This window comes from Medicago truncatula, chromosome 1, assembly GCF_003473485.1.
Source record: "Medicago truncatula cultivar Jemalong A17 chromosome 1, MtrunA17r5.0-ANR, whole genome shotgun sequence".
NCBI classification, from domain to species: domain Eukaryota; kingdom Viridiplantae; phylum Streptophyta; class Magnoliopsida; order Fabales; family Fabaceae; genus Medicago; species Medicago truncatula.
Genome location: NC_053042.1, coordinates 49,185,144 through 49,212,023, shown reverse-complemented (window position 1 = coordinate 49,212,023; position 26,880 = coordinate 49,185,144). Strand labels below are relative to the sequence as shown.

General features: G+C 32.5%; 3 protein-coding genes across 3 annotated transcripts; all 3 read left to right on the top strand.

The window, feature by feature from the left end:
* The first annotated feature begins 7,870 nt into the window (after positions 1 to 7,870).
* Positions 7,871 to 13,089, top strand: LOC25485073 (paramyosin). Its single transcript, XM_013614221.3, has 8 exons — positions 7,871 to 8,372; positions 8,602 to 8,802; positions 8,897 to 9,019; positions 9,460 to 9,497; positions 9,598 to 9,697; positions 9,902 to 11,692; positions 12,188 to 12,231; positions 12,413 to 13,089. The coding sequence occupies exons 1-8, from the start codon at positions 8,304 to 8,306 to the stop codon at positions 12,606 to 12,608; spliced, it is 2,562 nt and encodes an 853-aa protein (XP_013469675.1). The 5' UTR covers positions 7,871 to 8,303; the 3' UTR covers positions 12,609 to 13,089.
* Positions 13,090 to 14,577: 1,488 nt separating this feature from the next.
* On the top strand, positions 14,578 to 18,831 carry LOC25485072 (low-temperature-induced 65 kDa protein). The gene is made up of 7 exons (XM_024769471.2): positions 14,578 to 14,738; positions 14,859 to 15,086; positions 15,436 to 15,774; positions 16,299 to 16,484; positions 16,682 to 17,005; positions 17,594 to 18,445; positions 18,525 to 18,831. The coding sequence occupies exons 1-7, from the start codon at positions 14,681 to 14,683 to the stop codon at positions 18,611 to 18,613; spliced, it is 2,076 nt and encodes a 691-aa protein (XP_024625239.1). The 5' UTR covers positions 14,578 to 14,680; the 3' UTR covers positions 18,614 to 18,831.
* A 987-nt stretch (positions 18,832 to 19,818) lies between these two features.
* Positions 19,819 to 24,251, top strand: LOC25485071 (low-temperature-induced 65 kDa protein). Its single transcript, XM_013614217.2, has 6 exons — positions 19,819 to 19,979; positions 20,086 to 20,328; positions 20,675 to 21,001; positions 21,470 to 21,799; positions 22,370 to 23,782; positions 23,876 to 24,251. Exons 1-6 carry the CDS (start codon positions 19,901 to 19,903, stop codon positions 23,971 to 23,973), a joined length of 2,490 nt encoding a protein of 829 aa, XP_013469671.1. The 5' UTR covers positions 19,819 to 19,900; the 3' UTR covers positions 23,974 to 24,251.
* The last annotated feature ends 2,629 nt before the right edge of the window (positions 24,252 to 26,880 follow it).

Sequence of the window (26,880 nt, the reverse complement as noted above, 5' to 3'; positions counted from 1 at the left end):
AGGGCCGGGCTAAAAAGCCCGGTTTGAATATGGGCTGAAAAATAGAGCCCGAGCCCGGCTCTTTACGGGCTCCCCGGCTAACAGGCCAGCCAAGGCCCGTTTTTTTTTCCTTCATTTTTTTTTCATTATTTAAGGACTGAAAAGATAATAACATAAATGTACACAAAATTTATAGTGAACAAAAGATAAATTAAGTTTGATCCAAGAGAATAACAATTATCCATACTAACATAGTAACATTAACATAATTGTACACTAAAAAAGTATATTTATTAAATTCATTTGCTAATCAGTATAGTTACTATATATAATTTTTTTAGGGAACAACATAGTCACTATATTGTCTTGCAAGATCCACATATATGATATAATTAATTAATTAGCCAACACATGTAAAAATAAATTAAAAAAAGAAAGAAAGATAAAGGGTACTAAACTGAGTTGACAGTGAGGAAAGAAAATCACAATGCAACCATAAGCAAAAGGTAGGGTTTCAAAAGTGGGGAATAAAAGCATAACATTTTTAACATCATAGGAGAAGAAGAGTTAAAAAAACAATGATGAAACACGATCACTTTGATTTTTGTTTTTCCTTCATTTTAATTAGAAGTAACAAAACAAATGAACATAATTATATACAATTTTTAGAAGAGAGAATGACTTAAATACCAAATGAACATAATTATTTGGGCTGTCCGTCCAGTCCAGCGTAGAAAATAACGTTTTTTTTTTTTTTTTTTTTACGGGCTGCCCTTAGCCCGAACGGGCTTCAGGTTTTTTCGGGCCGGGCTAAAAAGCCCTGAAAAATTTCGGGCTGCTATTTATCAGCCTAGGCCCTACATTTTATTTGGATTTTCGAGCCGGCCCGTAAGACCTGACCCATTTTGACAGTTCTAGGTTTAATCAATTGGGTTATTTGTTAGGTTTGAAATAGTAATCTATATTTTAAATATCCGATCACGAAGTATTTAAATCAAGTGCACATCGCACTGCCCGAATCTACTCAAGATTCGCCATTTTAGGGTTCCTATATATTTGGTTAAATATAGAAAAATAAATTAATCACCACCAATAACATCATTTGAGATTCCCTAAGAGTGTGTTTGGATGGAAGAATGTTTTGAGGGAATTCAACTACTTTGAGGTGAATTTAAACAATAGAATTCACCTTAAAATAGTTGAATTCCCTCAAAACATTACATTCTCTCAAAACATTCCCCCATCCAAACACACCCTAAGGCTTTGTTTGCGAGTTTGGAGGGGAAGGGAGGGGAGGGTTTTGAGGGGTTGGAAATATATAGAAAAATGGACAAAAATTTACATTTTTTGAAAGAACAGTTTTTTAGAGAATGATAAACTTATACTTATGATTAATATACTTTTAATTTTAAAAATACTATAACAACATAGATTGAATTTGAAAAAAAATCATATAAACATTCCATAACCCCCAAAACCCTCCCCCAATACAATTTTTTAGTTCCTCAAATGAGGGAGATTTTTTATTATGAGTAAAAAATTAACCTCCAAAGCAGCCCTCTCCTTCCAATGTCTTCTATTTCTTCCACTACTCCATCTTTTTTTCTAAAACCCTCCCCTCCTTCCCTTCCAAACTCCCAAACAAAACCTAAGAAAAGAAAGAGAATCATACAATATAAGATAGCATAAGAACGTCTCAATAATGCATCTATATATCCGTTATATCATTATTATATTTATCATTGACACCGAGAGGTAATGGGATAAGATTTTGATAACTATTTTGAAGCTTTGATTGATTGAATGATTTTTATAATGTATGATATGTTGGCATACGAAGGACCATGCAATGGTAAGCCATGGCATAAACAATGAGTTGTGATACGTTTGTGACTTGTTGGAAGTTCTACATAACATGACAACGAGAAGATTAGGATAAACTCACAAGCAGCGATCTTTGATTTGCTACTCACAAAGAGACATTTCTAAGACTTCCTTTTCAGATTTTGTGATCATAGTTCTTGCCAATGAACGCACGCACGCACCTCACTAACTAACTCTCTTATACGGAAAATAACTCAACCATATGGAAAATGAAATAAAATAATCAAAAACATAGAAATTTAACTTTCTTTATTGTGATGAGTGCGTCGAAATTCAATTAATCCAATTGTTAAATATGATTTTCATATCCTGGTGATAATGTATATAGGATTTCATACCAACAAATTATAACGTGTTTTTTTTTTAGGGAAAATTATAACGTGTTTTTTTTGGTACAAAAAAGAGGGGAAAATTATAACATGTTATTAAGTTATAAATTTAACATACCCTCAATAATTCAAATTCTTAGACCTTTAGTTGACTGAGAAGGTAGGTTGAGCTCGAGGAGTGTTCTTTTGGTTTTGAATGTGTGGGTTGGTATTTGTAAACACTCTGACTCTCAAATCAGTAAGAGAATAAAGAGTGAGCAATTTTCAAATAGAGAGAAGTTGTACACTGCGTTGTGGTGAAATAGAGTATTTGTACAACTACGAGAAGGCGTTGTTGAGAATTAAAGCCAAGTCGTTACGGACATCGAGACCTTCCAATGGTTGGGTTTGGTGACTGTTTAAAGGTCATTAAGTTCTTTGTGGTGTTATGGAATGCGAGGATCCTATGCCAGATGGAATAATTTGTGGGACGAATGTATTTTCGAGGTAGGTTCACTAAGCACCGTTCCTTGTATCTGTCTAAAACATGATATAAAGGGTGCGTTTGTTTTAACTTATAAAAAAAAAAATAGATTTTGTGTTAAAAAAATCTAGAGATTTTGAAAAAAAATCTAAAGCTATTTGTGTTTGTTTATTATCCAAAAAAAGTCACTTTTTAAAAAAAAAGGTTTTTAACTAGTTCATGTTTTACCTCCTTTATGTTTTAAAAAAAAAATTGATTTTGAGAAAAGTTAATCCTAATAGCTTTTTATTTTAGAGTCAAAATAGATTTTTTGATAAAATGATTTTTCTAAAAATTCAAAACAAACACTTAAAAATGATAAAATAGATTTTTTTTAATAAAAAATAGATTTTTTCATAAAAAAATCCAAAACAAACAAGGCCAAATTTGGATAATTTTTAGAGTGACGATATTTATGAAATATTTTGCCAAAGAGGGAAGTTCCAAACTTCCAATACCATATAAAAACTAAGAATTTGAAACTCCTATCTTACTTTGTACAACGTGAAATTCGAATTGATTATTATAATTCTTTTTAAATTATACAAATTGATCTTTATAAATTTTCAAAAACTGTAAATCGGACAGTATAAATTTTTTCAAATCGAAAATTAGCATTTTATTTTTTTGTATTAATTGATTTTTTAATAATTAATTAGCTCCTACTTAGGAACCTAATACTAATGTTTATAGATGTAATAATCCTTGGGAAATAAACAATACACATTCTATCGCACACTTTTCAACACACTTTCTTTGATCGGTTAAAATTTACATGAGATCCACCAAATTTATATGAGATCAACATGATTTGGTGGGAGCCATGTGCATTTTAACCAATCAAAGATAGTGTGTTAGAAAATGTATGTTAAATTGGGTGTTGCTAGCATTTATGATGTGGACAATTTAGAAAGATAAGTATATGTAGTAAGTAAAGCTTTTAAACCATGATTGTTTTATTTGAGGTTGAAATTCATAATATTTCCAATCGATTTTACATTAACTTAAATTTATTTATCACTTAAGTCAAACAATTTACACCATTTGTTCCTATTATAAGTAAAAATTCAGTTTTTAGATTTATTTGTGTGGTCTATATTCATACATCATTTGTTCTATTAATCTAAAAAAGTGTGATTTTCAAATGAATATTCTGTAAGTTGTAACCAACTTGTTGCAACCAATTATGGACTATTCAATAGGGAGAGAAATTTTGTCTTTCCTAATTGGAGATTTACAGCTGACTACATCATTAAACGGAATATAGAATATCCAAGTCCATTGATATATGTTGCAATTGTTCCACCATAACTTAGTATCACGTACTAGATGTCAGTCCATTTCTTAGTCAAACATGCTCAACCAACTCAGATGAGGTGTAGATATACGAAATTCTAGTTTTCTTCCATCTCAATTTGTAATTTATTTGACCTATATTATGATCTCTAGTTTTCTATAATATGGGATATTTCTTTAAGAAATAACATTTTTCTTTGACAAGTACTTAGTATCACGGATATTTAAAGTACTGACGTTTTATCAACGAGATTGAGTCTAATGAAAATGGTTAAACTCTTATAATATAGAGAATCAAAACTTAAATTTTAACCAAAAGATATATCAAATATAATCTACGTCATGCCTCAAATAAGAATATCTCAAATATATGAACATACAAGAAATAAAATTAATGTTTTAAATCTAGACCGAACCGCCCATATCAATTAGTTGAACTAAGAACTTATAAATTCATTGACCGATTTGATTGTGGTTGTACCTTAGTTTAGTTGAATTGAGATTGAACTATGTCAAACTAGTTAAATTGCGGTTGAACCACAATTGGTTTAAACGACTCTTGAGATTGAACCATGGATGTGAAAGTTTCATCGATTCAACTTCTTGTTTTTATTTTCTGCATACAACTGTATATCTTATTAATTTGAAGCTCCGTTGCTGAGTAAATAAAATCTTATCAAAATTACTTTTTCTTAAGAATCAAAATCAAATTCTTACAAAAGATTTACCTTTTGATAAAATTCATTAACACTTATGATCAAAATCAAATCCTATTGATTTTAAAAAAAAAATACTAATTTAATGATGATAAATCTTTTGTAATGTACGTACCATACAATAGTAGCCGTCAAACATAACGAGCACCGTCCAATAGAATGCTAGAAAAACCGATTTCATTATTTTAACTGAAAGGTTAATTTAATTCCGATTTTGCGGTTAACTTGTTCCCAAGTTGATGATTTTAATATTAATAAATTACCATTAATTATTTAGGCAGAGTGTCTCCTTTTGCTCATCCATACCCATTCCCATTAGTCCAAGCACAATTTTCTTTGGTGGCAAATTAGTCCAAGCAGATAACCACCAGCTAATAATTTTTCCACGCCATTATTGACAATCAATGATTTGTATTGTCACTTTTGAAAAGGAAAATCAACTTTTCTTATCATATATTGGTATTTTATTTCTATATTTTATGAATGAATGATATTAATATTACTATGGTTACTATAGTACCACAAGACCGAAAGTCTTAGCAAAGGAGAAGAGCTGTAGCTTTCAATGCGGTGGTAGGGAGAAAAAGTGAGATGCTTTGGACAGGTAACCAAGGAAGGAAATTCATGTTGAAGAGTGAAGAGGTATATATTTTCCTACACCTTTTTCAAACACAATAAAATTTTAAAAAAGAAAATGGTTCTTGATTTTTATTTATATGAAATGCCTTGATGGAGTGACGGGTTGGAAACCACTAATATAGAAACCTGAATGTAGCATCACCAAAACTATACCATTAATTGGATCCGTATAAACTCGTGTCCATAGAATCAAATTTATATGAAACTACGTGTTAGTTTTCTCTAATTAATTCTACTATACATACACATGCTTGAGGTCCACTCTACCCACGTTAAATGTCAATTATTTATTACAAAGAACCTTTTCTTTTTTGTAATTTGATGGTCACTTATTCTTTTACTTGGTCTATAACATTTTCATCACTTTATCCATGATGACTTGATGTGTGGTTTCTTATAAATCATAATTATATAATAAGTAAATAATAGTAATAAATTGTATATATAATTTCAATACGTGACGGATCTGCTTAGGTGCCGACAGTGGCATGTGCTGAATGTGTATACACTATACACTATACACAAATGCTTAGTTTTATCAAGTTTGTTGAATAATTCTTGTATTGTTTTTTTATAAGAATTTAGAATTGTATGTTTGTTTTTAATATGCTTATATAAAAAATAAAAAATAAAAAAGCTTATTGCTACATAAAGATATATGTTGAAAAAGATGGCTGAATATATCGGTGGGGGACCAACCCTACCTTTGCATTTACAACTCATTTGTGATTAAATCTTTCTTCATCATGTCCTTTGCAGCAGAAAGGTGCAACATTTATGTTTTGGTGGGTTGTTGCTTATCAAAGACAACCCAGAAGCACATGGACGTTTTTATCCCTTTTTACTTACCCCATTGAATTGAAATACTTATTTTTGGTAAAATATTTGGTCAATTAAAATGTCATTCTCCTACTCATTTTAAATGCTAGAGCTTGGTAAAGTTACAATCTAGCTACTGATTTTAACATCCAAACTTGGGTTGCTATTCCCATCAATGAATTCTCATCTAAGCTTCTCTGAGACCCTCATTTCAAGATAGATCTTGGTTTTAATTATAGAGTAACGGTAATAATATTTTTCTTGGAATTTTAAACCATGTTTTTGACAATATCCAAAAAAATATTTAAAATCTTTGATTGGTGCAATTAACATGAATCCACGGGATTCATAAAAAAAAAAACATGAATCCACGGGATCAATGTGTAAATTTTGAACACATATTCTACCATGTTACATTTTTTTTTTTTTAAGGATTCTATTATGTTACATGTTCACAACTTTTAATCATTTGAATTGTATTTATCATATTACTCTATAGTCAGTTAGTAAACTCAAATAATTGAATTTAAAGTTTGACTTTTGTATATATAACATGATATTTTTGCCTTATTTAACCTAAATCTGATTTACATTCATACGTTACTTTATACATTACTTTATGAGTAAATTGCACTCCCCTCATCTCAAAGATGCTTGAATTACACTCCCATCTCCTCTTATGTTAAAATATACAATCCCCTTCCTTGAAAAGTAAAATTTATACTCCTCTCCCTTCTATGATGCTTGAATTACAAATCCCTCCCTTAATAATTAAATATGCACTACACTTTAATCTATTTTAACATAAATAAATATTTTTAAGATATATATTAATTTTGAACCACCATTTAAGAAAAAATAATTCATTTCTTTATAATTTAAATATCAATGATAATTAAATTTAAATATTTTGCTATTGATTTTATAATTTAGTGTATAAAATAAACTTTTAAATAACCATGCTTTATTATATTTAGTAATTTTTCACATATTTTAATTTTATTTTAGGTTGTTTCATATTTTATAATAGGGTTTAAAACTACATGTTAATGAAATTGTGAATAAAAAATAGCGAAAAATATGTATTCAATTTTCTATCATATTAAAATAGACCCGCAATACTATTTTTTCGAAATGTGTTAGATTTTTTTTTTTCTTCTAGATTTTTTAGAAATAAAAAAAAGTATTGAGAGACTAAAGTGTAGATTTTAACATAAGAGGAGAGGGGAATGTAATTTAAGCTTCTCTTAGGGGAGTGGAGTGAAATATTTTCTTTTGAATAAGAGGGGAGGGAAATGTATATTTTAACATAAGATGGAAGGGGAGTGTAATTCAAGCATCTTTGAGCGGAGATGAATGTAATTTACTATTACTTTATTAGGTTAATGTTGCACATGATATTGTGGCCTTTATTTAACCTAAATTTGATTTACACTCACACATTACTTTGATTAGGTTAATGTTTCCATTTTATGATTATTTGTTTCCCCACCTCTTGTTGGATCAAGATTCCATCCTCTTGAGATATGTAATCCACATAGTCAACACATCCCATAACCGTTTAATTAAAATCAAACTGTTTAAATTTTAAGTTTGGGAACATGATGAATTTTCAATAAAATAAATAGAATTACATATTTTATAAACTATCAAATCTAAATGGAACGACCACCAATTCCCTGACCTCATAAATACGAGAACAAGATGGAATCCATATTTCTTGCCCATGCTAAAAAGTAGAAAGTAAACTATAATGCAAACCAGTCATGTTCCATTTATTTCATTAACCTTTTGTTAAATAAAGCCAAACTTGAGAACCTTCTTCAAATATATATCAAACTTATTTCCTTTTATTCCATTTTTTTTATTAGCTTGCTAATCATACAAGTTCAGCATCTCAATCAACCAAGAAATAAGGAGTGTGACTTCACAAGACTCAAATTGAAAATCTTGTCACCGCTTTCTTCAACTCATTAACCAACCGACTTTGTCACAAATTAATTTCATATAGTTTCAAAAATCAACACATAACACAACATTTCAATTACCATATTAATGTTTAGCTTATAAGAGATTTATTTTGCATCCACAACACAACACAACACTGCAATTACCATATTTATTAATCAACCTGAAAGCATGTTCAAGTCATGGAGCAAGAAAAACAAGATCAAAGCTGTATTCAAATTGGAATTTCAAGCAACTCAGGTAAATTAACAAAGAAAGATAATATTTTTAGTCATATGCTAGCAAATCTGAAAATGGGGTTTGTCTTAATTGTTGTATAATATATAAAAAAACATGTTTCCTAGGATGTTTGAAATTTATACATGTTTGTTTTGTTTTATAATGTTGTAAACAAAAATATGTATAGATTCTGAAGACAGTGTCTTATGTTGATGTGTTTTTTTTTTTTTTTGAATCTGCTTTTGATTAGGTTCCAAAGATGAAAAAGAATGCATTGATGGTATCTTTGGTGCCAGATGATGTTGGGAAACCAACAGTGAAACTAGAGAAAACTGCTGTTCAAGATGGGACTTGTTTATGGGAGAATCCAATTTTTGAATCTGTTAAACTTGTTAGGGATTCAAAATCAGGAATTCTACATGAGAAAATCTACCATTTCATTGTTGCAACTGTAAGAACATGTAGCTGTAATTTTATATTGTTATATACACAAGTAAAGGATATGTTGGTTGGAAAGTTTAAAACTTTTTTATGGATCCTTGTAGGGTTCTTCAAAATCTGGCTACTTGGGAGAAGCCTCAATTGATTTTGCTGATTTTTTAACAGAAACTGAGCCAATTACTGTTTCTCTGCCCTTGAAATTTGCAAATTCGGGCGTAGTTTTACATGTTAGTACCCTCTAGTCTATCTCTCTTTACTTTCTTGCTTATTGTCTCACTTCCAATTCTCAACAACCACACCCACATTATTCATCTCCTAATCTTTAGCACTACTTAAGTGTATGTTTGGTTATGCTGTGGCAAAAATTGATTTTGAATAAATTGATTGTGTAAAATTGATTATGGCTAAAGTGAGTCGAACATAAAGTGATTTATGTTTGGTTACATGTAAAAGTGAGTTGAACAATAAATTCAAGTTAAAATCAATTCGATACAACTGGAATCAATTTTAACTCCTTCAAAGGTGGAACTTCACATACGCTAAGAATCAGTGCTTGGTGGGAGCTTTGTCTTGTTTCATACAAAAAATATTTACAATATCATAACATTATTACGACTTACAAACATTATTTCATTCATAACTTCTCACATAAGAATTGTCGAAACAGGTAACTATTCAGAATGTGGAAGGATATACTGCAGAAAGGTGAAGATGAACCATAACCTACTATTAATTTAACCATTGCAATATTTTTTTTCCTTTGATTTCTCTACTAAATGTACTAAAAACTCTACCTTATTTGCAGAAATGGGGAAGATAATGGAGCTGTGGAGATTTATAATGATGGAAGCTTGAAACACCAATTGAGCTATGGCAGTACAGATGAAAGCTACAATCTTGATGAAGTAAGGTCTCATAAGATACTTATATATAGCTAGAAATTCTATTAAGGGCCTGTTTGGATTTATTTATTTGAACTTATATACTGAGATACGCACTTAACACAGTTGCAACTTTTCTAAACAGAAACTTGTTTCAAGGATAAGTTACGAAAAAAATAATCATTGAATAAAATTATATTTACATTAGTTTTTATTGTTATCTTATAGAATAGCAACTTGGCCAAGAGTAGATCCGATGCATCAAATGGCATCAGTCCTGGGGTAGCTTCATGGGACGACCCTTATAGCTTCAGACAGAACTCAATGCCACCAAGAGGAACAGTTGAGGCCAATGCAACACAAAATCAAGTGCATAAGAGGTCAAATACAGGCTGGTCAATGGGTTCAGCATCAGATGGAAGTTTAGGGGATTGGACAAATGGAACAGAAGACAATTTTCCGAGAGAAAGATTACAAGAGCCTTCAGGCAATGGCAATGCTACTGAAAATCTCAAAAGTGAAATTGCTTCTCTGAAGAGGCAGGCAGAACTGTCCGAACTAGAGTTGCAAGCACTTCGGAAACAGGTAGAAAAAGAAAGCAGTCGGGGACAGAATTTATCAAGACAAATCAACGGTCTCAGAGACGAGAGAGATTCATTCAAAACAAAATATGAGCAACTCAAGTCCCAACAGAACTTCAATAATAATAATAACGAGACCAAGACCTCTAAAAACTTGAAGTCTGATATTGATAATACTAGGCTTCAGTTAGATGCAATAAAAGAAGAGCTTGTTTATGAAAAAGAAATGAGTGGAAATCTTCAATTGCAACTGCAGAAAACACAGAACTCAAATTCTGAACTTCTTTTGGCTGTCACAGACCTTGAAGCAATGCTAGAACAAAAGAATAAGGAAATATTGGATCTATCTTCCAATGTGAAATCTCGAAAGATTACTAAAGAGCGTGATAATGACACAGAATTAAATGATTTGCGGCAGAAGATCGCAGACCAGAATAGTGAAATAGAGAATTGTTATAAGCAACGCGAGGAGCTAAGCGAGCTTATAAAAGAGCTCACATTGGAGTATGATCTTCTTAAGAATGAAAATGTGGATATCTCTCTGAGATTAAAGCAAGATGAAGCGCAACACATCATGTTACAAAATGAACACTCGGCTTCTTTAGTTACAATACAACAACTTGAATCCCAAGTGAGAAGACTAGAAGAAAAGATAGAGATGCAGGAAGATGAATTTTCATCGTCTTTGGTCTCCATCAAGGAACTTGAAAATCAAGTTAAGTCTTTGGAGAAAGAACTGAGAATACAGGCAGATAAATTTGAAGATGAACTCCAGGCTATGCAAAGTGAAAAAACCGAGCAGGAGGAACGGGCCACTCAAGCAGAAGAGTCCCTGAGAAAGACGAGACACAATAATGCTATCGCATCTGAGCAGCTTCAGGAGGAATATAAATTGCTTTCTGTTGAAATGTCATGCAAAGTTGAAGAGAATGAAAAGATGATAACGAAAGCAATCGAAGAAGCTGATGAATTGCGGAACCACAACAAGCTTATGGAAGAAATGCTCCAGAAATGCAATCAAGAGCTCAGGCAGATTTCAGATCAACATGAATTGAAAGTGGAAGAGCTCTTGAAACAAATAAGTACAAAAGAAAAAACAATGGAACAGATGTCGCAAGAGCTAGATGCTAAAACGAAAGAACTTGAGGAAGCACAAAGGCACAGGGATGAAAAGGATGCTGCATTTTCAAAGAAAATTCAAATGCTTGAGATCCAGCACAATGAAATGAAACACAGTTTGCAGAAAGAACAAGTGGACAAAGAAAATATGAAGGAACATATATCTCAATTAGAAGGAGAGTTTAAGAAGAAAGAAGCAGAATTAAATGCTATGGAAAAGAAGCTCAAGAATAACAGAGGACGAGGTGCAGCCATGACCTCAAGAGACAATGAGGCTGCTAAGGCAAATGCAAAGAAATCAAAATCAGAAATGCATAAGGTAATTGCTCAGGTGCCATACTTATTATCAGATATTAAGAACATACTTATTGACGTCTCATATTAGGACAGGTTAAATGGTAGCATCACATTGATGAGTTTATTATGTTGTGTTTTTAAGTTATTACTCACAGTAAAAAGGAAATTAGTTTTAGTAATAACCTTAGAATCTAAGGAGTTCAGTGTCCAGAATGATATATACACTTTTCTACAGCATACAATAACATTTTTTGTTCTGGATTGAAAACATTTGAACAGAACAGTTTTGTAGTACTTCTCATGGTGTGATTCTTCTTATTAAATTCAACTGTAATGAGTGAGGGTTAATGTGGTGATAATATATAACAAGGTCAATAAGAAGAATATTTCATATAAAATTGTGCTAAAAGAAAATATTTGATCATTCTTTGACTTTAGTGTTGCTTTGCTTTGCACAAGTTATTTGGTATTGATTTTCCATAATAATATATTTTGTTGAATTTTGTAACATGAAAAGGGAATGGATGCTGCAAGCACTGGTATTAGCAAGTCTGAAGGAAGGTAAAATCAGATTCATTTCTGTCCATCTGAATCCCTTGTTCCCTGTAATACAATCATGAACCCTCTTACCATTACCATCCTTATAACAAAACATTTGGTGCCACAACGTCATATTTGAGTTATGTATCACATCTCATCGAAAAACTAACTTGTATTATTTTTGTTCTCCTAATTCTGACAGTGATGCTGAACGCCTTACAAAGGAGTTATTGAATGAAGTGGCAGTCCTAAAGGAAAGGAACACAAATATGGAAACTGAACTGAAAGAAATGGAAGAAAGATATTCAGAGATTAGTCTGAAATTTGCAGAGGTAGAGGGAGAAAGACAACAGCTTGTTATGGCTGTACGTAATCTCAAGAATGGAAAGAAGAACTAGAACTCTTTGCAGGTGTTGTGTTTCATACCAAACATATACAGGGGTTACAAAGGAATCAAGATATCATGATTACTACCAGGATGGTGTAACCAAATTTAACCAGTACTTTTTGCACTTCTGCTGTGACCTATTTATCCTGTACATCAACTAACATTTTTACTTAAACATCGTCTGAAATTTGCTGCGCTGCCTGCACGGTCCAATTTTTCGGTCCGTACGGTACATGGTCAAGGTAACCAGGGGTATGATGTTGTAGCCTCATATGGGCCACTTGTAGTCAAATGTTTATCATCTGTTTGACATTTTTGGTTTGCAGTGTAACATATAAATGAGACCTATGATGCTTTGATTGAGAATTTGGACAGAATAAAGAGAAATAAAACAGACTATGTAGTCTGGAAATACACAAGCAATGAAGCAACTGTCAACTTAACTTACCTCTGTATACTATTTTTTTTCCGGAAAGAAGCCAATTTTAGTAGTTTCTATTTTTATGTTTTATGTTGTACATAGGACTAGTTTTTGGTATCATATACAAAATATTACTTTCAAAAGAAGTTTGGTTCTTGGTCAATCACTAATAAAATTTTAACAATACCAGAACACCATTGATTTCATTGACAAATATTGCAAAAAGAACAAACTGTTTAACTATGCTTGAGAAAGCAAAATAATTTCTCTAATAAAAGTTCTAACAAACCATTCCCATAGAGAAATTTATAGGGATCATAGAACCAGAACTAATCTTGAAGACTCTTCCCTGGATTGCCATCTTACATCCGCTTGCTGTGTATGACGCGAGCGATTATGCATCTAGATTGTACAATGTAAGAAAACATAAGTCTAATACTTCATTTGGTGGTTGCCTAAAACTTATTCTAGAATACAAAAGTAACAAAATGAAGAACAACATTGAATAGGCTAAGTGACCGTGTAAGAGTCAAAATGCTGTACCTGTTATCACTTCTCTTATTTTGTTATACCAATACCCCTTCTACAAGCACCAAGTTTACCACTTGCTTCATCACTTGATATTTCCTTATAGTTTGAAAATTATTCATGACTTTTGTTCCACTATTAATCTATGAAAACAACAACAATATTACAATAGTTGAGTAGTAACACAAGATAATACAGGATCACAGATTCAATGATTAGAAAGGAAGTTCAGGCATCCTCTATTGTAGAAAAAATGATAGTCTCATCTCAGATGGTTTGTAGCTCGTAGATGCATGAGTGAGGATTCAGCTTCTCTTCTTAAGTTATTTTCTTAATCATTTTAATCTGTTTGTAAAATTGATAATACATGTTTTAGGATTCAGTTTTTCTTCTTAAGTTATTATTTTAACGTATGAACAGTTGTTTCAAATAGTCAGCATTAATCTAAGTTTTTATCTAGTTAATTTATGAAAAAATGCAGAAAGGTTGGTGTCTACTAAGTTAGGAGTCTTGAAAAGTAACATTTTCTAACTGCAACATTATTTGGAAAGTGACACTAAATTACTTCAAATTAAGTTCTTCTACTTGAAAACGGCTCTGTGGCCTTAACATACCATTTGGCACAAGTTCTAATGTCGACTCACACCCTTAATTATTCGATCATCTACAGAAAAAGAACCAAACTAGACACTTGTATTACCATATACTAATCCACAGTCACAGAATATTAATATCATAAAATTATTTGTGTATATCATTATCATTAGCTGTCAAATAATTAAAGTAACCATTAAAAAATGATAAGAGCACCATTGTTATGTTTTTCTCTCCTTCCAAACAGCCATAGACACTTGTGCAGTTTCATCTATACGTACTCACGTGTACAAGAGCAGTTTTGTCTTATGACAAAGACTACCAATTATAGGACTCCACGTACACAAATATACTCAACACGTGTCAAATATTAATTACATGTTGGTTATGTGACATGTGTCTCCATATTTAAATTCAAAATGGTGACATAGAGTTTCATGCTTATTTTTTCTTCCTATATATAACAGAAGCTTGTTCTTCTCTATCACAGCAGTTTCTTTCTTCTGTTTACTACAAAATTGCAATTACAATTTACAATCATGGATTCAAGAGTTGTTCATAGTCATGTTGAAGAGGAGAACATTGAACCACAACAAGGTATATATGATATGATTATATGATATGAATCACATTTAGTTTGAAGCAAGTGTTACTTAAAGTTTCTTATGTTTGAAACAATTTTTTTACTTGTGTTTTTTTAATCTATTTTGCATTTAGTGACGCTTGGCGCGGAAGAAAACCTTTCTCCTGATCAAGAGAAGAAATCTGTTCTGAATAAGGTGAAGGCAAAGGCTAAGAAAATTAAGGACACAATTAAAAAACACGGTCAACAAGTACTTGATCATGGTAATGGACATAACAATGAAATTCAGCATACTCATGATGATATCGACTTGGATGAGGATAAGCAACTGGTTCAAGACCCACAAGATCATCAAGCACCAAGTATGTTCTTTTCTACATTATTTGCAATTAGATTATGCTAGAATTCAAGGGACTACCGGCGCATTCCATGTTTTCTTGTGAAGTAAAATTGGCATTTAGTTTCATACTATGACAAACAACATTGACACTAGTAATAATTTGAGAATGGAAGAAAGTGAACCTAATAGTATGTCACTCGGTGTCGTGTCTGTGTCACACACCAGACACATCTTCAATCTAAAATGTCAGTACTACATAGGTTTTAGATACTTATTTTCTCTTTTTTTTTTTAAATTTCACAAATTTTGTTTCAATATCAATATCAAAAGAGTTATGAAACTTTTTAATTATGTGTTTGGATGTTGTACAGTTTATGACAGTGAAGATGTCAAAAGTGCTACACCTACACCTACACCAACATCCGAGCAAGATGAAAATTTAGGAAATTCAGGAATTGATATTGAAGGTACGGGAGAAGAATCCTCTCATGATCCACGGGTTGAAGGTGTTTCATCAACCACCGAAATCGATCGAAACATGTCCACTGACCAGGCCAAAACATTTACTGTGGAAGAGAAGCCAGAGCAATACAAGGCCAATTTGGAGACGCCAACAGTCTTGGAGGAAGATTCTCAAGAACAAGGAAGTAGAACCGAGGAATATACTCTTCCCAATTATCAAACCAAAGAAACTGATCCAAGTGGTGCAGGTGAGTAGGCCAATTCAATAATAAGTTTCAGAACTCAGTTTTTCTGCTAGACTATGCATTCTGTATCAATATATCAGTGTACTATTTAAACAGATTTAATACTTGTCGTTTGGTAAAATGGTGTTGGCGAATATGAACCATACTCAACAAATTAGTACTTATTTGCGTTGATATTTAAACTCTATATTGAACAAAATTTCGAGTTTCTTTATAAATTATACCTTCAATTTGGCATAGAAGTGTGGCATATTAGTGATTTGATATAGTGTTATCAACAATAGAAAAATCAATAACTTGACATGTCCAATGATATATACCTTAGAAACTTAGGTATGATCGGTTAAGTTTTGTTAAAAATAGATTCAATGAAAACAATACAAGACAATAGAGACGTTCATTTTTATTTACATTGAGATTCAATAAATTTCTTGGATTAGGATAAAATGTGAATTTTACTCTTTCTCCAGTGACACTAACAATTTGTTTTCCATTGAGTTAATACTTTCATGTGTGTTGGCTTCCAGAAAGTGATGAAATAAAAGACATTACACCACTCGAGGAATCTCTCGAGAGAATGAATGTGCATGATGAGTCAAAACCTACCACAGAACCAAAAATCCAGTCATCTGTTGTCGACATTGAATACCCTCCTGCTGAGGCATATACTCTTCCCAATTATCAAATCAAAGACACTGATCCAAGTGGGGAAGGTGAGTAAGACAATTCAACGAAGTTTCCGATTTTTTTAGACTCTTCATTATGTATCAATATGTCAGAGTACTATTTTAAATAGACTCATTCATTGTTTTGGAGTTAAGATAAAATGTGAAATTTACTCTTGTTAGCTTCCCATGACCCTAACAGATTATTTACATAGAGATTAATACTTTGATTTGTTGGCTTACAGATGAAAGAAAAGACATTAAACCACTTGAGGAATCTCTTGAGAGAATGAATGTGCATGATGATGAGCCAAAACCTACCACAGAACGAAATATCCAGCCATCTGTTACTGACACTGAATACCCTCCTGCTGTTGGAAGCCATGATCAGTTTGTGCCACACTTCTCTGATGCAACAAAAACTCAGAATGAATATCCTAGTGAAACAGTATCCAAAGATAATAGAAACTGGGAAATTTTGGAGGAATATTCTCAAGATCAAGGAAGTAGAACTGAGGCATATACTCTTCCCAATTATCAAACCAAAGACGCTGATTCAAGTGGGAAAGGTGAGTAGGTCAATTCAACAAAGTATCAGATTTATTTAGACTCCTCATTATGTATCAATATATCAGTGTACTATTTAAAAAGATTTAATGCTTAATTTGATAAAATGATCACTTAATTGTGTTGATTTATTAATTTATATTCAACAATATCATCAAACTTGTTTTCAAATACCAACATTAAATTAGTCAGTGAAACTGGACTGGAATCTCTTAAATAAGGTTAGGTTTTGGGTTCAGCCTTGTGATGAAAAAAAACATGATTGGGATGGGAGATCTAAATAAAGCTGGTAATCAGTCCAATGATACTTACCATTTCTTTTAAACTTAGAGGCGACGAGGTTTGAACCTAGAAACTCATGCATACTACCTAAACCACTCACCATTAGACCAAACATAGCGGCATGCAATGGTATTTAACTTAGAGATGTAAGTATAGTCAAATTAAAATAGAATAAATGGAATAATACAAGACAATTTACTCTTCCATTTTTTGGTATAAGATAAAATGTGAAATTTACTCTTGCTAAGATCCCCGGACCCTAACAATTTATTTACACAGATAATAATTTCATGTATGTTGGTTTACAGGAAGTGGTGAAGTAAAAGAAACAACAGCACTTGAGGAATCTCTAGAGAGAATGAATGTGCATGATGAGCCAAAACCTACCACAGAACCAAAAATCCAGCCACCTGTTGCTGACAGTACTGAATACCCTCCTTCTTCTGGAAGCCGTGATATTGATCAGTTTGTGCCACACCTCTCTGATGCAACAGAAACTCCGAATGAATATCCTCAGGTAACAGTATCCAAAAACATCAATAGAAACCAAGAAAATCCCTTGGAAATTAGAGAAAATTTTGATACCATCACAAACACCGTTGAGAAACAATCAGGTTATGAAGAACCAGTGGAGACGCAACCAAAACAAAAAGGTTACACAGATGAAATTGAAATCTCGTCTGCGGAAGAAGCTGATAAAACTCTCCCTCCTGAAAATGACGAAGCTTCTAAGCTCGGAAATGATGAGAAAGTTGAGCATCAAAAAAGTGAGAATGGAAATAACGTTGGTTATTCTCTTACTGAGAAATTAGCTCCAGTTTATGGAAAGGTTGCAGAGGTAGGAAGTGCAGTGAAATCCAAAGTATATGGAACTAATGACGGAACTGAAACAAAAAATGGGGACAAAGGGGTCACTGTGAAGGATTACTTGGCCGAGAAGCTAAAGCCTAGTGAAGAAGATAAGGCACTTTCTGAGGTGATTTCAGAAACTTTGAATAAAGGAAAAGAAGAGCCATTGAAAAAAGAGGATGGAAAGTTGGATAGTGAGGTTGAGAAGTCTGACAAAGTGTTTGAAGAGAGCAATGTGAATAGTCCAGGAAAAGGCATGGTTGACAAGGTTAAGGATGCTGTTGGCTCTTGGTTCGTAAAATCACCACAAGGTAATACTTTTTCTAGTAGATTTTTGCAAAATGTTATGCTATATGTGATATGATTATAATTTTGATGGTTTTGTTATAGGTGGAGGAATTGGTGAAGACTTATCAAAGAATAAAAAATCTGTTGGAGAAGTGGAACAAGCTGTGGATGAAGGAGGAAAACAGGAGTAAACCAATTGAAGAACAAGTTACCTGAATAAAGTTTTCTATATATCTATATATAATACATTTGTGAAGTGATCATGTTACTTGTAATTAGATATTTGTTCATGTTTTATATAGAAGTTAATAATCTATTCATGGTGGATTCATGAATCATGTCTAAATTATTATGTTTGTATTGTCGGAATATTTTAATAAATATTTAATTTAATTATTATATATTCTAATATCATATGTGACCATCATATATTTTCATTTAATTATATATTATCTAATTATAAATTGTGAGTCTTACAATTAAGTAGTAATCAAATTAACATGTTACAAGGGCTGAGTAGCTACACAATATAATATATGGTCACAAATTCAATTTAGAAAGATAGTTTAGAGACCCTCTATCGTGAAGAAAAAAAAAAGAAAGTAGAATTTCATTTCAAGGGGTTTGGTCATGTGTAGAGAAGTTATGTAGCTTGTAAGGGTTAACTCGATGGACATGAAGGATAGTTCCATTGATCCACCCTAATCATCTTAATTTGTTTGTAAAATTGATAATGCATGTTTTAGGATTCAACTTCTTATCTTCATTTATTTAATCTAATCAATCATACAAAATTATTCAAATAGTTTGTATGATCTAATTTAACTGATAAGGTTGATTTGTTAAGTTTGACAACTTTATCCAGATTAAAACTTGAAACCATATAGTTGTGTTAAGGTTATGCCTGTGGATGGTGTTTGTCACTTCGTCTGTAGATAAAAAAATTATTCATATAATTTATTTGTAAAAGAATGCTTATTTTTATTTTTAGAGAAGGTCCCTCCTAAGTTAGGTTAGGACTTAGAGTCTTGAAAAGTAACATTTTCTAACTGTAACATGAATAACTTCTAATGTCGGCACACACCCCTAATTATCAAATTTAATATCTGTGCACATCATCATTATCATCACTTGTAGAACAATTAAAGTAACTATTGAAAAAGTGACAGGGCAACACTGTGGAGTCACTGTCCATACTCGGTTAGTAGTACGTACCTCTTTCCACACCGTCCAAAGTCCACAGGAGCAGTTATGTCTGCTGATCGACATAAACAACCAATTATAGGACTCCACGTGTCACAAATAATACTCAACAAGTGTCAAATGATAGTTATTTGTCGTTATGTGCCACGTGTCTCCAGTCATATGAAATGCAAAATGGTATTGGTGACACTATTTCATGTTTTGTTTCTCTCTATAAAGTAGAACCTTTTGTTCTTCTACATTATAGCAGTTTCTTTTCTTCACAATTTATAATCATGGATTCAAGAGTTGTTCATAGTCATGTGGAAGGGGAGAACGATGAACAAAACTCACCTAACGTTGAACCATATCCAGGTATCATATCATTTTGTTTGAAGCAAGAGTTAATATATACTATACTTGGTAGTTTTTAAGTTTGAAGCATTTTTTTCTACTTTATTTGAATCTATTTTGGATGAAGTGACACTGACACATGGACCAGAAGAGCCCACTAATTCTGAGCCTGAGCCTGAGAAGAAGTCTGTTATGAGTAGGGTGAAGGCAAAGGCTAGGAAAGTTAGGGACAGTATTAAGAAGCATGGTCAGAATGTATTTGATCATGGTAGTGGACATGACACTGAAACTCAGCATATTCCTGATGATGATGGTGACTTGGATGAGGATAAACCAATAGTTCAAGACCAAAAAAATCGTGAAGTACCAAGTATGTTCTTTTCTACATTCTTTATGCAATTAGATTATGATAGAATTCAAGGGACTACTAGTACATCCCATATTCTCTTGTGAAGTAGAATCTGGCACTTGGTTTTAGACTATAAATCATTGACATAGACATCAGACTAGACACTGATATAGGACTAGACACCGGTAATAATTTGAGAAATGGAAAAAAATTGAACGTAATAATATGTCCCGGTGGCGTGTGTCTGTGTTACACACCTGACACATCTTCAATATAAAGTTCCGGTGCTACACAGGTTTTAGATACTTAATTTAAAAACATTCTACAAAAAATATTCTGAAACATTTTGTATTTGGATGTTGTACAGATTATGACAGTGAAGATGTTAAGAGTGCTACGCCTACACCTGAATCTGAGAAAGTTGAAAATTTAGGAAATTCAGGAATTGGTTTTGAAGGTACAAAATTTACAGGACAAGAACCTCATCATGCTCCACTAGTTGAAGGTGTTTCTTCAACCACTGAAACCACCGACAAGGCCGAAACATTTGTTCTGGAAGATAAGGTAGAGAAACGTGAGGCCAATTTGGAGAGGCAAATAGACTTGGAGGAAGATTCTCAAGAACAAGGAAGTAGAGCTGAGGCATATACTTTTCCCACTTACCAAACCAAAGACACTAATCCAAATGAGGAAGGTGAGTAGGTCATTTGAAAAATAAATGCTTAATTTGATTAAATGAGTACTTAATTGTGTGGTTTTTTAATTGTATATTCAACAATTTTATCAAACTTCTTTTCAAATACCAACATTAAATTAATCTAGTGAAACTGGACTGAGATCTCTTAAATAAGGTTTCGGGTTCGAGCCTTGCCATAAAAAATTAAAAAACAGATTGGAATAGAGATTCCACTAATAGTGGTAATCAGTACAATGGTATTTACCATTTTTAACACTTAGAGGCAATGAGGTTTGAACCTAGGAACTTGTCCATACCACCTAAACCACTCACCATTAGACCAAACATAGTGGCTTACAATTATATTTACCTTAGGAATTTAAGACTGAGTAGTAAAGACTAGAGGTTAGTTAAATTTACTCTTTGTTAGCTCGACAACAGTTTATTTACATTGAAATTAATACTTTCATTTGCGTTGGCTTACAGGAAGTGATGAAATAAAAGACATAACACCACTCGAGGAATCTCTTGAGAGAATGAATGTGCATGACGAGTCAAAACCTACCACAGAACCAAAAATCCAGTCATATGTTGCTGACACTGAATACCCTTCTGATGTTAAAAGCCATGATCAGTTTGTGCCACACTTCACTGATGCAACAAAAACTCAGAATGAATATCCTCAGGAAACATTGTCCACAGATATCAATAGAGACCAGAAAATTTTGGAGGAAGATTCTCAAGATCAAGGAAGTAGAACTGAGACTTATATCCATCCCAATTATCAAACCAAAGACACTGATCCAAGTGGTGCTGGTAAGTAGATTGATTCAACAAAGTTTCAGAACTCTATTTTTTGGTTTTGCTATAAACTCTGCATTCTGTATCAATATATTAGTAGTGTGCTGTTTTGCCAGATTTAATGTTTGGTATTTGAAAAAATGAGCACTTAATTGGGGATTGGGTTTATTGGAAGGGCTAGACTCCCAAAACCTGACGAATCAAGATTTGAATCCAGGCTGAGAGATGCCTACATTAAGCGTCCGACAGCACCTCCAATAGGATTACTTCCAATGGAAGGAACCTATGTGAAACCCAAGAAGTATATAGAAACATCAATAACTTGATAAGCCCTTATTATAAAATGAAAACTTGATGTCCAATGGTGATTTTTTTTTGAAGAGTTTAATTTTCAGACAATTATACACCATCAACAAATCACACCCAATCATCATGATTCAATGAAAATAATATAAGTCAATAGACTCATTCTTTTTTATTTACATTGATATTCAATCAATTTTTGGAGTTAAGTTAAATGTGAGATTTACTCTTGTTAGCTTCCCATGTTACTGACAATTTATTTTCATGTGTGTTGGCTTACAGAAAGTAATGAAACAAAAGACATTACACCGCTTGAGGAATCTCTTGAGAGAATGAATGTGCATGATGATGAACCAAATCCTACCACTGAAACAAAAATCCAGCCATTTGTTACTGACATTGAATACCCTTCTGCTGCTGGAAGCCATGATCAGTTTGCGCCACACTTCGCTAATGCAACAGAAACTCAGAATGAATATCCTCGGGAAACAGCATCCACAGATATCAATATAAACCATGAAATTCCCTCAGAAACTGAAAAATCTTTCAACGCCGTCACAAATACTGTTGGAAATCAATCTGATGCAACAGAAATTCAGAATGAATATCCTCAAGAAACAACATCCGCAGATATCAATAGAAACCATGAAATTCCCTCAGAAACTGAAGAAACTTTCAACACCTTCACAAACGATGGTGAAAAACAAGCATATTATGACGAGTTAGTGGAGATGCAATCAAAAAGTCACACAGATGAAGTTGATGTAATCTCTTCTGGAACAAAAGTTGATAAAACTCTCCCTTTTGAAAATGATGAAACTTCTAAGCTCAGTAATGATGGTACTAGCACTGGTAGTAATGAGGGAACTGGAACTCAGAATGAATATCCTCGGGAAACAGCATCCACGGATATCAATATAAACCATGAAATTCCCTCAGAAACTGAAAAATCTTTCAATGCCGTCACAAACACTGTTGAAAATCAATCTGAGGCAACAGAAATTCAGAATGAATATCCTCAAGAAACAGTATCGTCAGATGTCAAAAGAAACCATGAAATTCCCTCAGAAACTGAAGAAACTTTCAACACCATCACATACAATGTTGAAAATCAATCTGATGCAGCAGAAACTCAGAGTGAATATCCTCAAGAAACAGTATCCACAGATATCAATAGAAACCATGAAATTCCCTTCGAAACAGTATCGACAGATGTCACAAACACTGGTGAAAAACAAGCATATTATGACGAGTTAGTGGAGATGCAATCAAAAAGTCACACAGATGAAGTTGAAGTAATCTCTTCTGGAACAAAAGTTGATAAAACTCTCCCTCTTGAAAATAAAAATGATGAAACTTCTAAGCTCAGTAATGATGGAACTAGCATTGGTAGTAATGAGGGAACTGAAACAAAAAATGGAGACAAAGGGGCTTCTGTGAAGGACTATCTGGCTGAGAAGCTAAGGCCTAGTGAAGAAGATAAGGCACTTTCTGAGGTGGTTTCAGAAGCTTTACATAAAGGGAAAGAAGAGCCATTGAAAAAAGAAGATGGAATATTGGCTAGTGAGGATGAGAAGTCAGAGAAAGTTCTTGAAGAGAGCAATGCGAATAGTTCAGGAAAAGGAATGGTTGACAGGGTTAAGGATTATTATGGATCTTGGTTTGCTAAACCTGAGGAGAATCAATCACCACAGGGTAATTCTTTTTCTCTAGTACATTTTGCATAATGTTGTGTTATATAATATATTTGATATGATTCTGATTTTGATGTTGTTGTTATACTTATAGGTGTAGGCATTGGTGAAGACTTATCAAAGAATAAAGATCATGTTGCAGAAGTGGAACAAGTTGGCAAAGGTGTGGATGAAGGAAGGACACATGAGTAATCCAACTGAAGATCAAGATACCAGAATAAATTTCTCTATAAATAATAATTTTTTGAAGTGATTCTGTTACTTGTAATTAGATAGTTTGTTCATTGTTGTTATAAAATGTGTAAGTTTGTTGTATGGCTGTGGAAATTACTATTGTTTATTTTATTTTGACAATACTATATGCTAGTGTTGTAAAGCTGTACGTTATGAGATAAGATTTTTAAAAAATGTATTGATATATGATTGTACTGTGCATTTTTATTTTAATCAATAGTGTGAAATTCATACTTTGGCATGGTGTTATTTTCGTGTTTTCATATCTTTATTCTGGTGTATTAAGGGAAGAAAAAAAAAATCTTGTGTGCATATCTACATGCTAAACTTTGTTGGATACTAGTGTAACGCCCCGTGCCAAGCACGGGATACATTTTATTTAAAATGTTTTAATAGGGTTTACACATAAATAAGTTTTTTAGATATTATTTGATTTTTTTAGTTTGATTTGATTCAGAATTTTGATATTATGTAGTACTTTATCTTCATATTCAAAATTGAGACGGAGTTGGCAAGGACATGCCAACTCTGCTTAAAATAGTGAGAAAAAGTACAATTATGCTTAAAATATAAAATTATTATAAATAATTACTATATTCTTAAAAATATATCTAATTAATAAGAGGTATGATTACATCTGTTATAATCTACCATTATGGCTCTGCCCTCTCTTTAGAAATCTTCTGCCACCTCACCCCCTTTTTTTGATACCTTCATCACTTACGATGCACCAACATGCAACGATGGTGCGATGAGTGGCGTCGTCCCTCCACACCACCCTTTTTCCGGTTCCCACAACAATTCCTGTCGTTGGTTTCCGATTCAACCAGTACCGCATCTGCTACGGGTGGTGGTTGCTGAGTTGTTGGTATTCATAAATTGTTGGTTGTCACTGGCGATCTTGTTTGGTTGAAACCCGAAAGGGTCCGTTCTTTATCCTCTATTTTGCCACCGTTTTAGACCTTTTTCGCCGCCGTGTGGATTGGTTATTGTGGGTCTAGAATCTGTCGTCTCCTCCATTTCTTTGGAGGTGGTTGCGGTTCTATGTTGGGCCAGAAATGACTGCTAATTTGATGTTGATCATAGCAGTAAACTGTTAGTGTGTGTGGATTTGTTAATTACCGTGTTGGCGGTTGAATCTACTCCACACTCTCAAGAATATGTATGTGTTTCGTATCCCATTAATCCTTGATTGACATGAGACTGTGTGGACTTGAAAGAGTCGTTAATGCTTGTTGCCGTTGTTGCAGGGAGTTGATGGCACGTGATCTGATTTTGTGATGAAGATCGATCAATTCACCAAATTATAGATCCGCTTTGCCCTCACAAACGCCTATCGTTAATGGTATTCGTTTGTTAGAATTAATTAGGGTTGAATCCACTTTGTTGATCTTTTTTTTTATGTATTACCCGTTAGGGTGGATCCACTTGGATTGACTGCATCAGATTTTTTGTCCTCCCAAATTTCATATAATTTTTTCCTTTTTTTAATAATATATATGAGCAATTGACAATCGATTAAAGTAGGGTACCAACTTAATTGAGATTATTCTTTTTGCTCTTGTCTTATAAAAATATAATAAAAAATCTACCACTTTGAATAAAGCTATTACTTTTTTTATTTACTCAAAATAGTCTCTCGGATTTCAATTATAAAAAAATATCTAAGTTAAAAATTTTACTTATATGCAATTAGTTTTCTCGAATGTTTCTAAAAAAAGATAAATTTATGAAAAGTACCATCTATTGGAACTTGTTTCATGAGAATAAAAAATAAAACTTACATGAATTAAAATGTATATTAGGATAAATAACATTAAATAGAGTCAAAGTAAGTTATATTTTTTTTTTTAATTTAAGATAATATAAGGTAGTTGTTTATTTTTTATATCTAAGATTGGAGAGAGTTCCTAAAAAAATATTGGAGAGAGTATTTCTCTCGGAAGCAAATTATCTCTAGTCAGAAAAATTTGAGAAAACAATTTTATTTAATCTTCTCTCTTCATTTTTTTTTTAATTAGAGATCAATGGTCACAAATTAAAAGAGTCTAACCTAATTTCGTTTTGTTTTAGTGTAGTTATGATTTCGAATTCATCATTTCCCCTTTTTTCCAAGCAAACACTTCCTCCTTCTTAATGTTCCTAACCAAAATCCACAAACTAAAACCTCCATCAAACATGGGAAGAAAAAGGTAGGAGATCTATGTCAACCCACTCAATTTCATGCAAGTTCTTCAACTCCTCAATGGCGATCCTAAGAGTAAGGTTAAAAAATTCTTCTGGTATGCTAATGTGGGATAGATCGGGCAACTAAAAATAAAGGTAATTGTTTTACCATTTATTAGAAAATGTATTTACTAAAAGGATTGTGGAAAAAATCTCCTTCATCAAAATAAGCATACATTTTCTTTATTTCTTTTTGTCTCCATAATTTAACGGTTGAATTTGATCTTAGTTGATTGAAAAGAATTTTGTAACATCGTTTTCCAATCTCTAAAGAAACAAATAAAATGGTTCAAGTAAATGAATAAATATGAACGTTTCAATGGTATTAAATAATCAAGTCGATAGTTATAAATACATACCTAGGAACAACTTAACTTTTGCCAACAAAAATTTGTCAGATTCGCCTTTTTAAATTTACCGGAAGATAGAAAAAAGAGTACGTTCAAATTGATATCTCTTAAAAATTAATCGACAAATAATTAAAATAATAATTAAATATCATAATGTATTATATATTAAAAATAAAAACAAATCAATTTCACTCATTCAAATTCAATTCAATATTCTTGTAATGTATCTTTGTATTCTCCTTCAATATCCACCACAATTGGTTTAATTTCTTTCATTCTTCAAGGCTTA

Coding starts and splice junctions, on each gene's coding strand:
- LOC25485072 (XM_024769471.2), top strand. CDS start 14,681: ATGGATTCAAGAGTTGTTCATAGTCATGTTGAAGAGGAGAACATTGAA. Junction 14,739..14,858: donor GAACATTGAACCACAACAAG/GTATATATGATA, acceptor TTTTGCATTTAG/TGACGCTTGGCGCGGAAGAA. Junction 18,446..18,524: donor GTTCGTAAAATCACCACAAG/GTAATACTTTTT, acceptor GTTTTGTTATAG/GTGGAGGAATTGGTGAAGAC.
- LOC25485073 (XM_013614221.3), top strand. CDS start 8,304: ATGTTCAAGTCATGGAGCAAGAAAAACAAGATCAAAGCTGTATTCAAA. Junction 8,803..8,896: donor ACCATTTCATTGTTGCAACT/GTAAGAACATGT, acceptor GGATCCTTGTAG/GGTTCTTCAAAATCTGGCTA. Junction 9,498..9,597: donor GAAGGATATACTGCAGAAAG/GTGAAGATGAAC, acceptor CCTTATTTGCAG/AAATGGGGAAGATAATGGAG.
- LOC25485071 (XM_013614217.2), top strand. CDS start 19,901: ATGGATTCAAGAGTTGTTCATAGTCATGTGGAAGGGGAGAACGATGAA. Junction 19,980..20,085: donor TAACGTTGAACCATATCCAG/GTATCATATCAT, acceptor TTTTGGATGAAG/TGACACTGACACATGGACCA. Junction 20,329..20,674: donor AAAAAATCGTGAAGTACCAA/GTATGTTCTTTT, acceptor GATGTTGTACAG/ATTATGACAGTGAAGATGTT.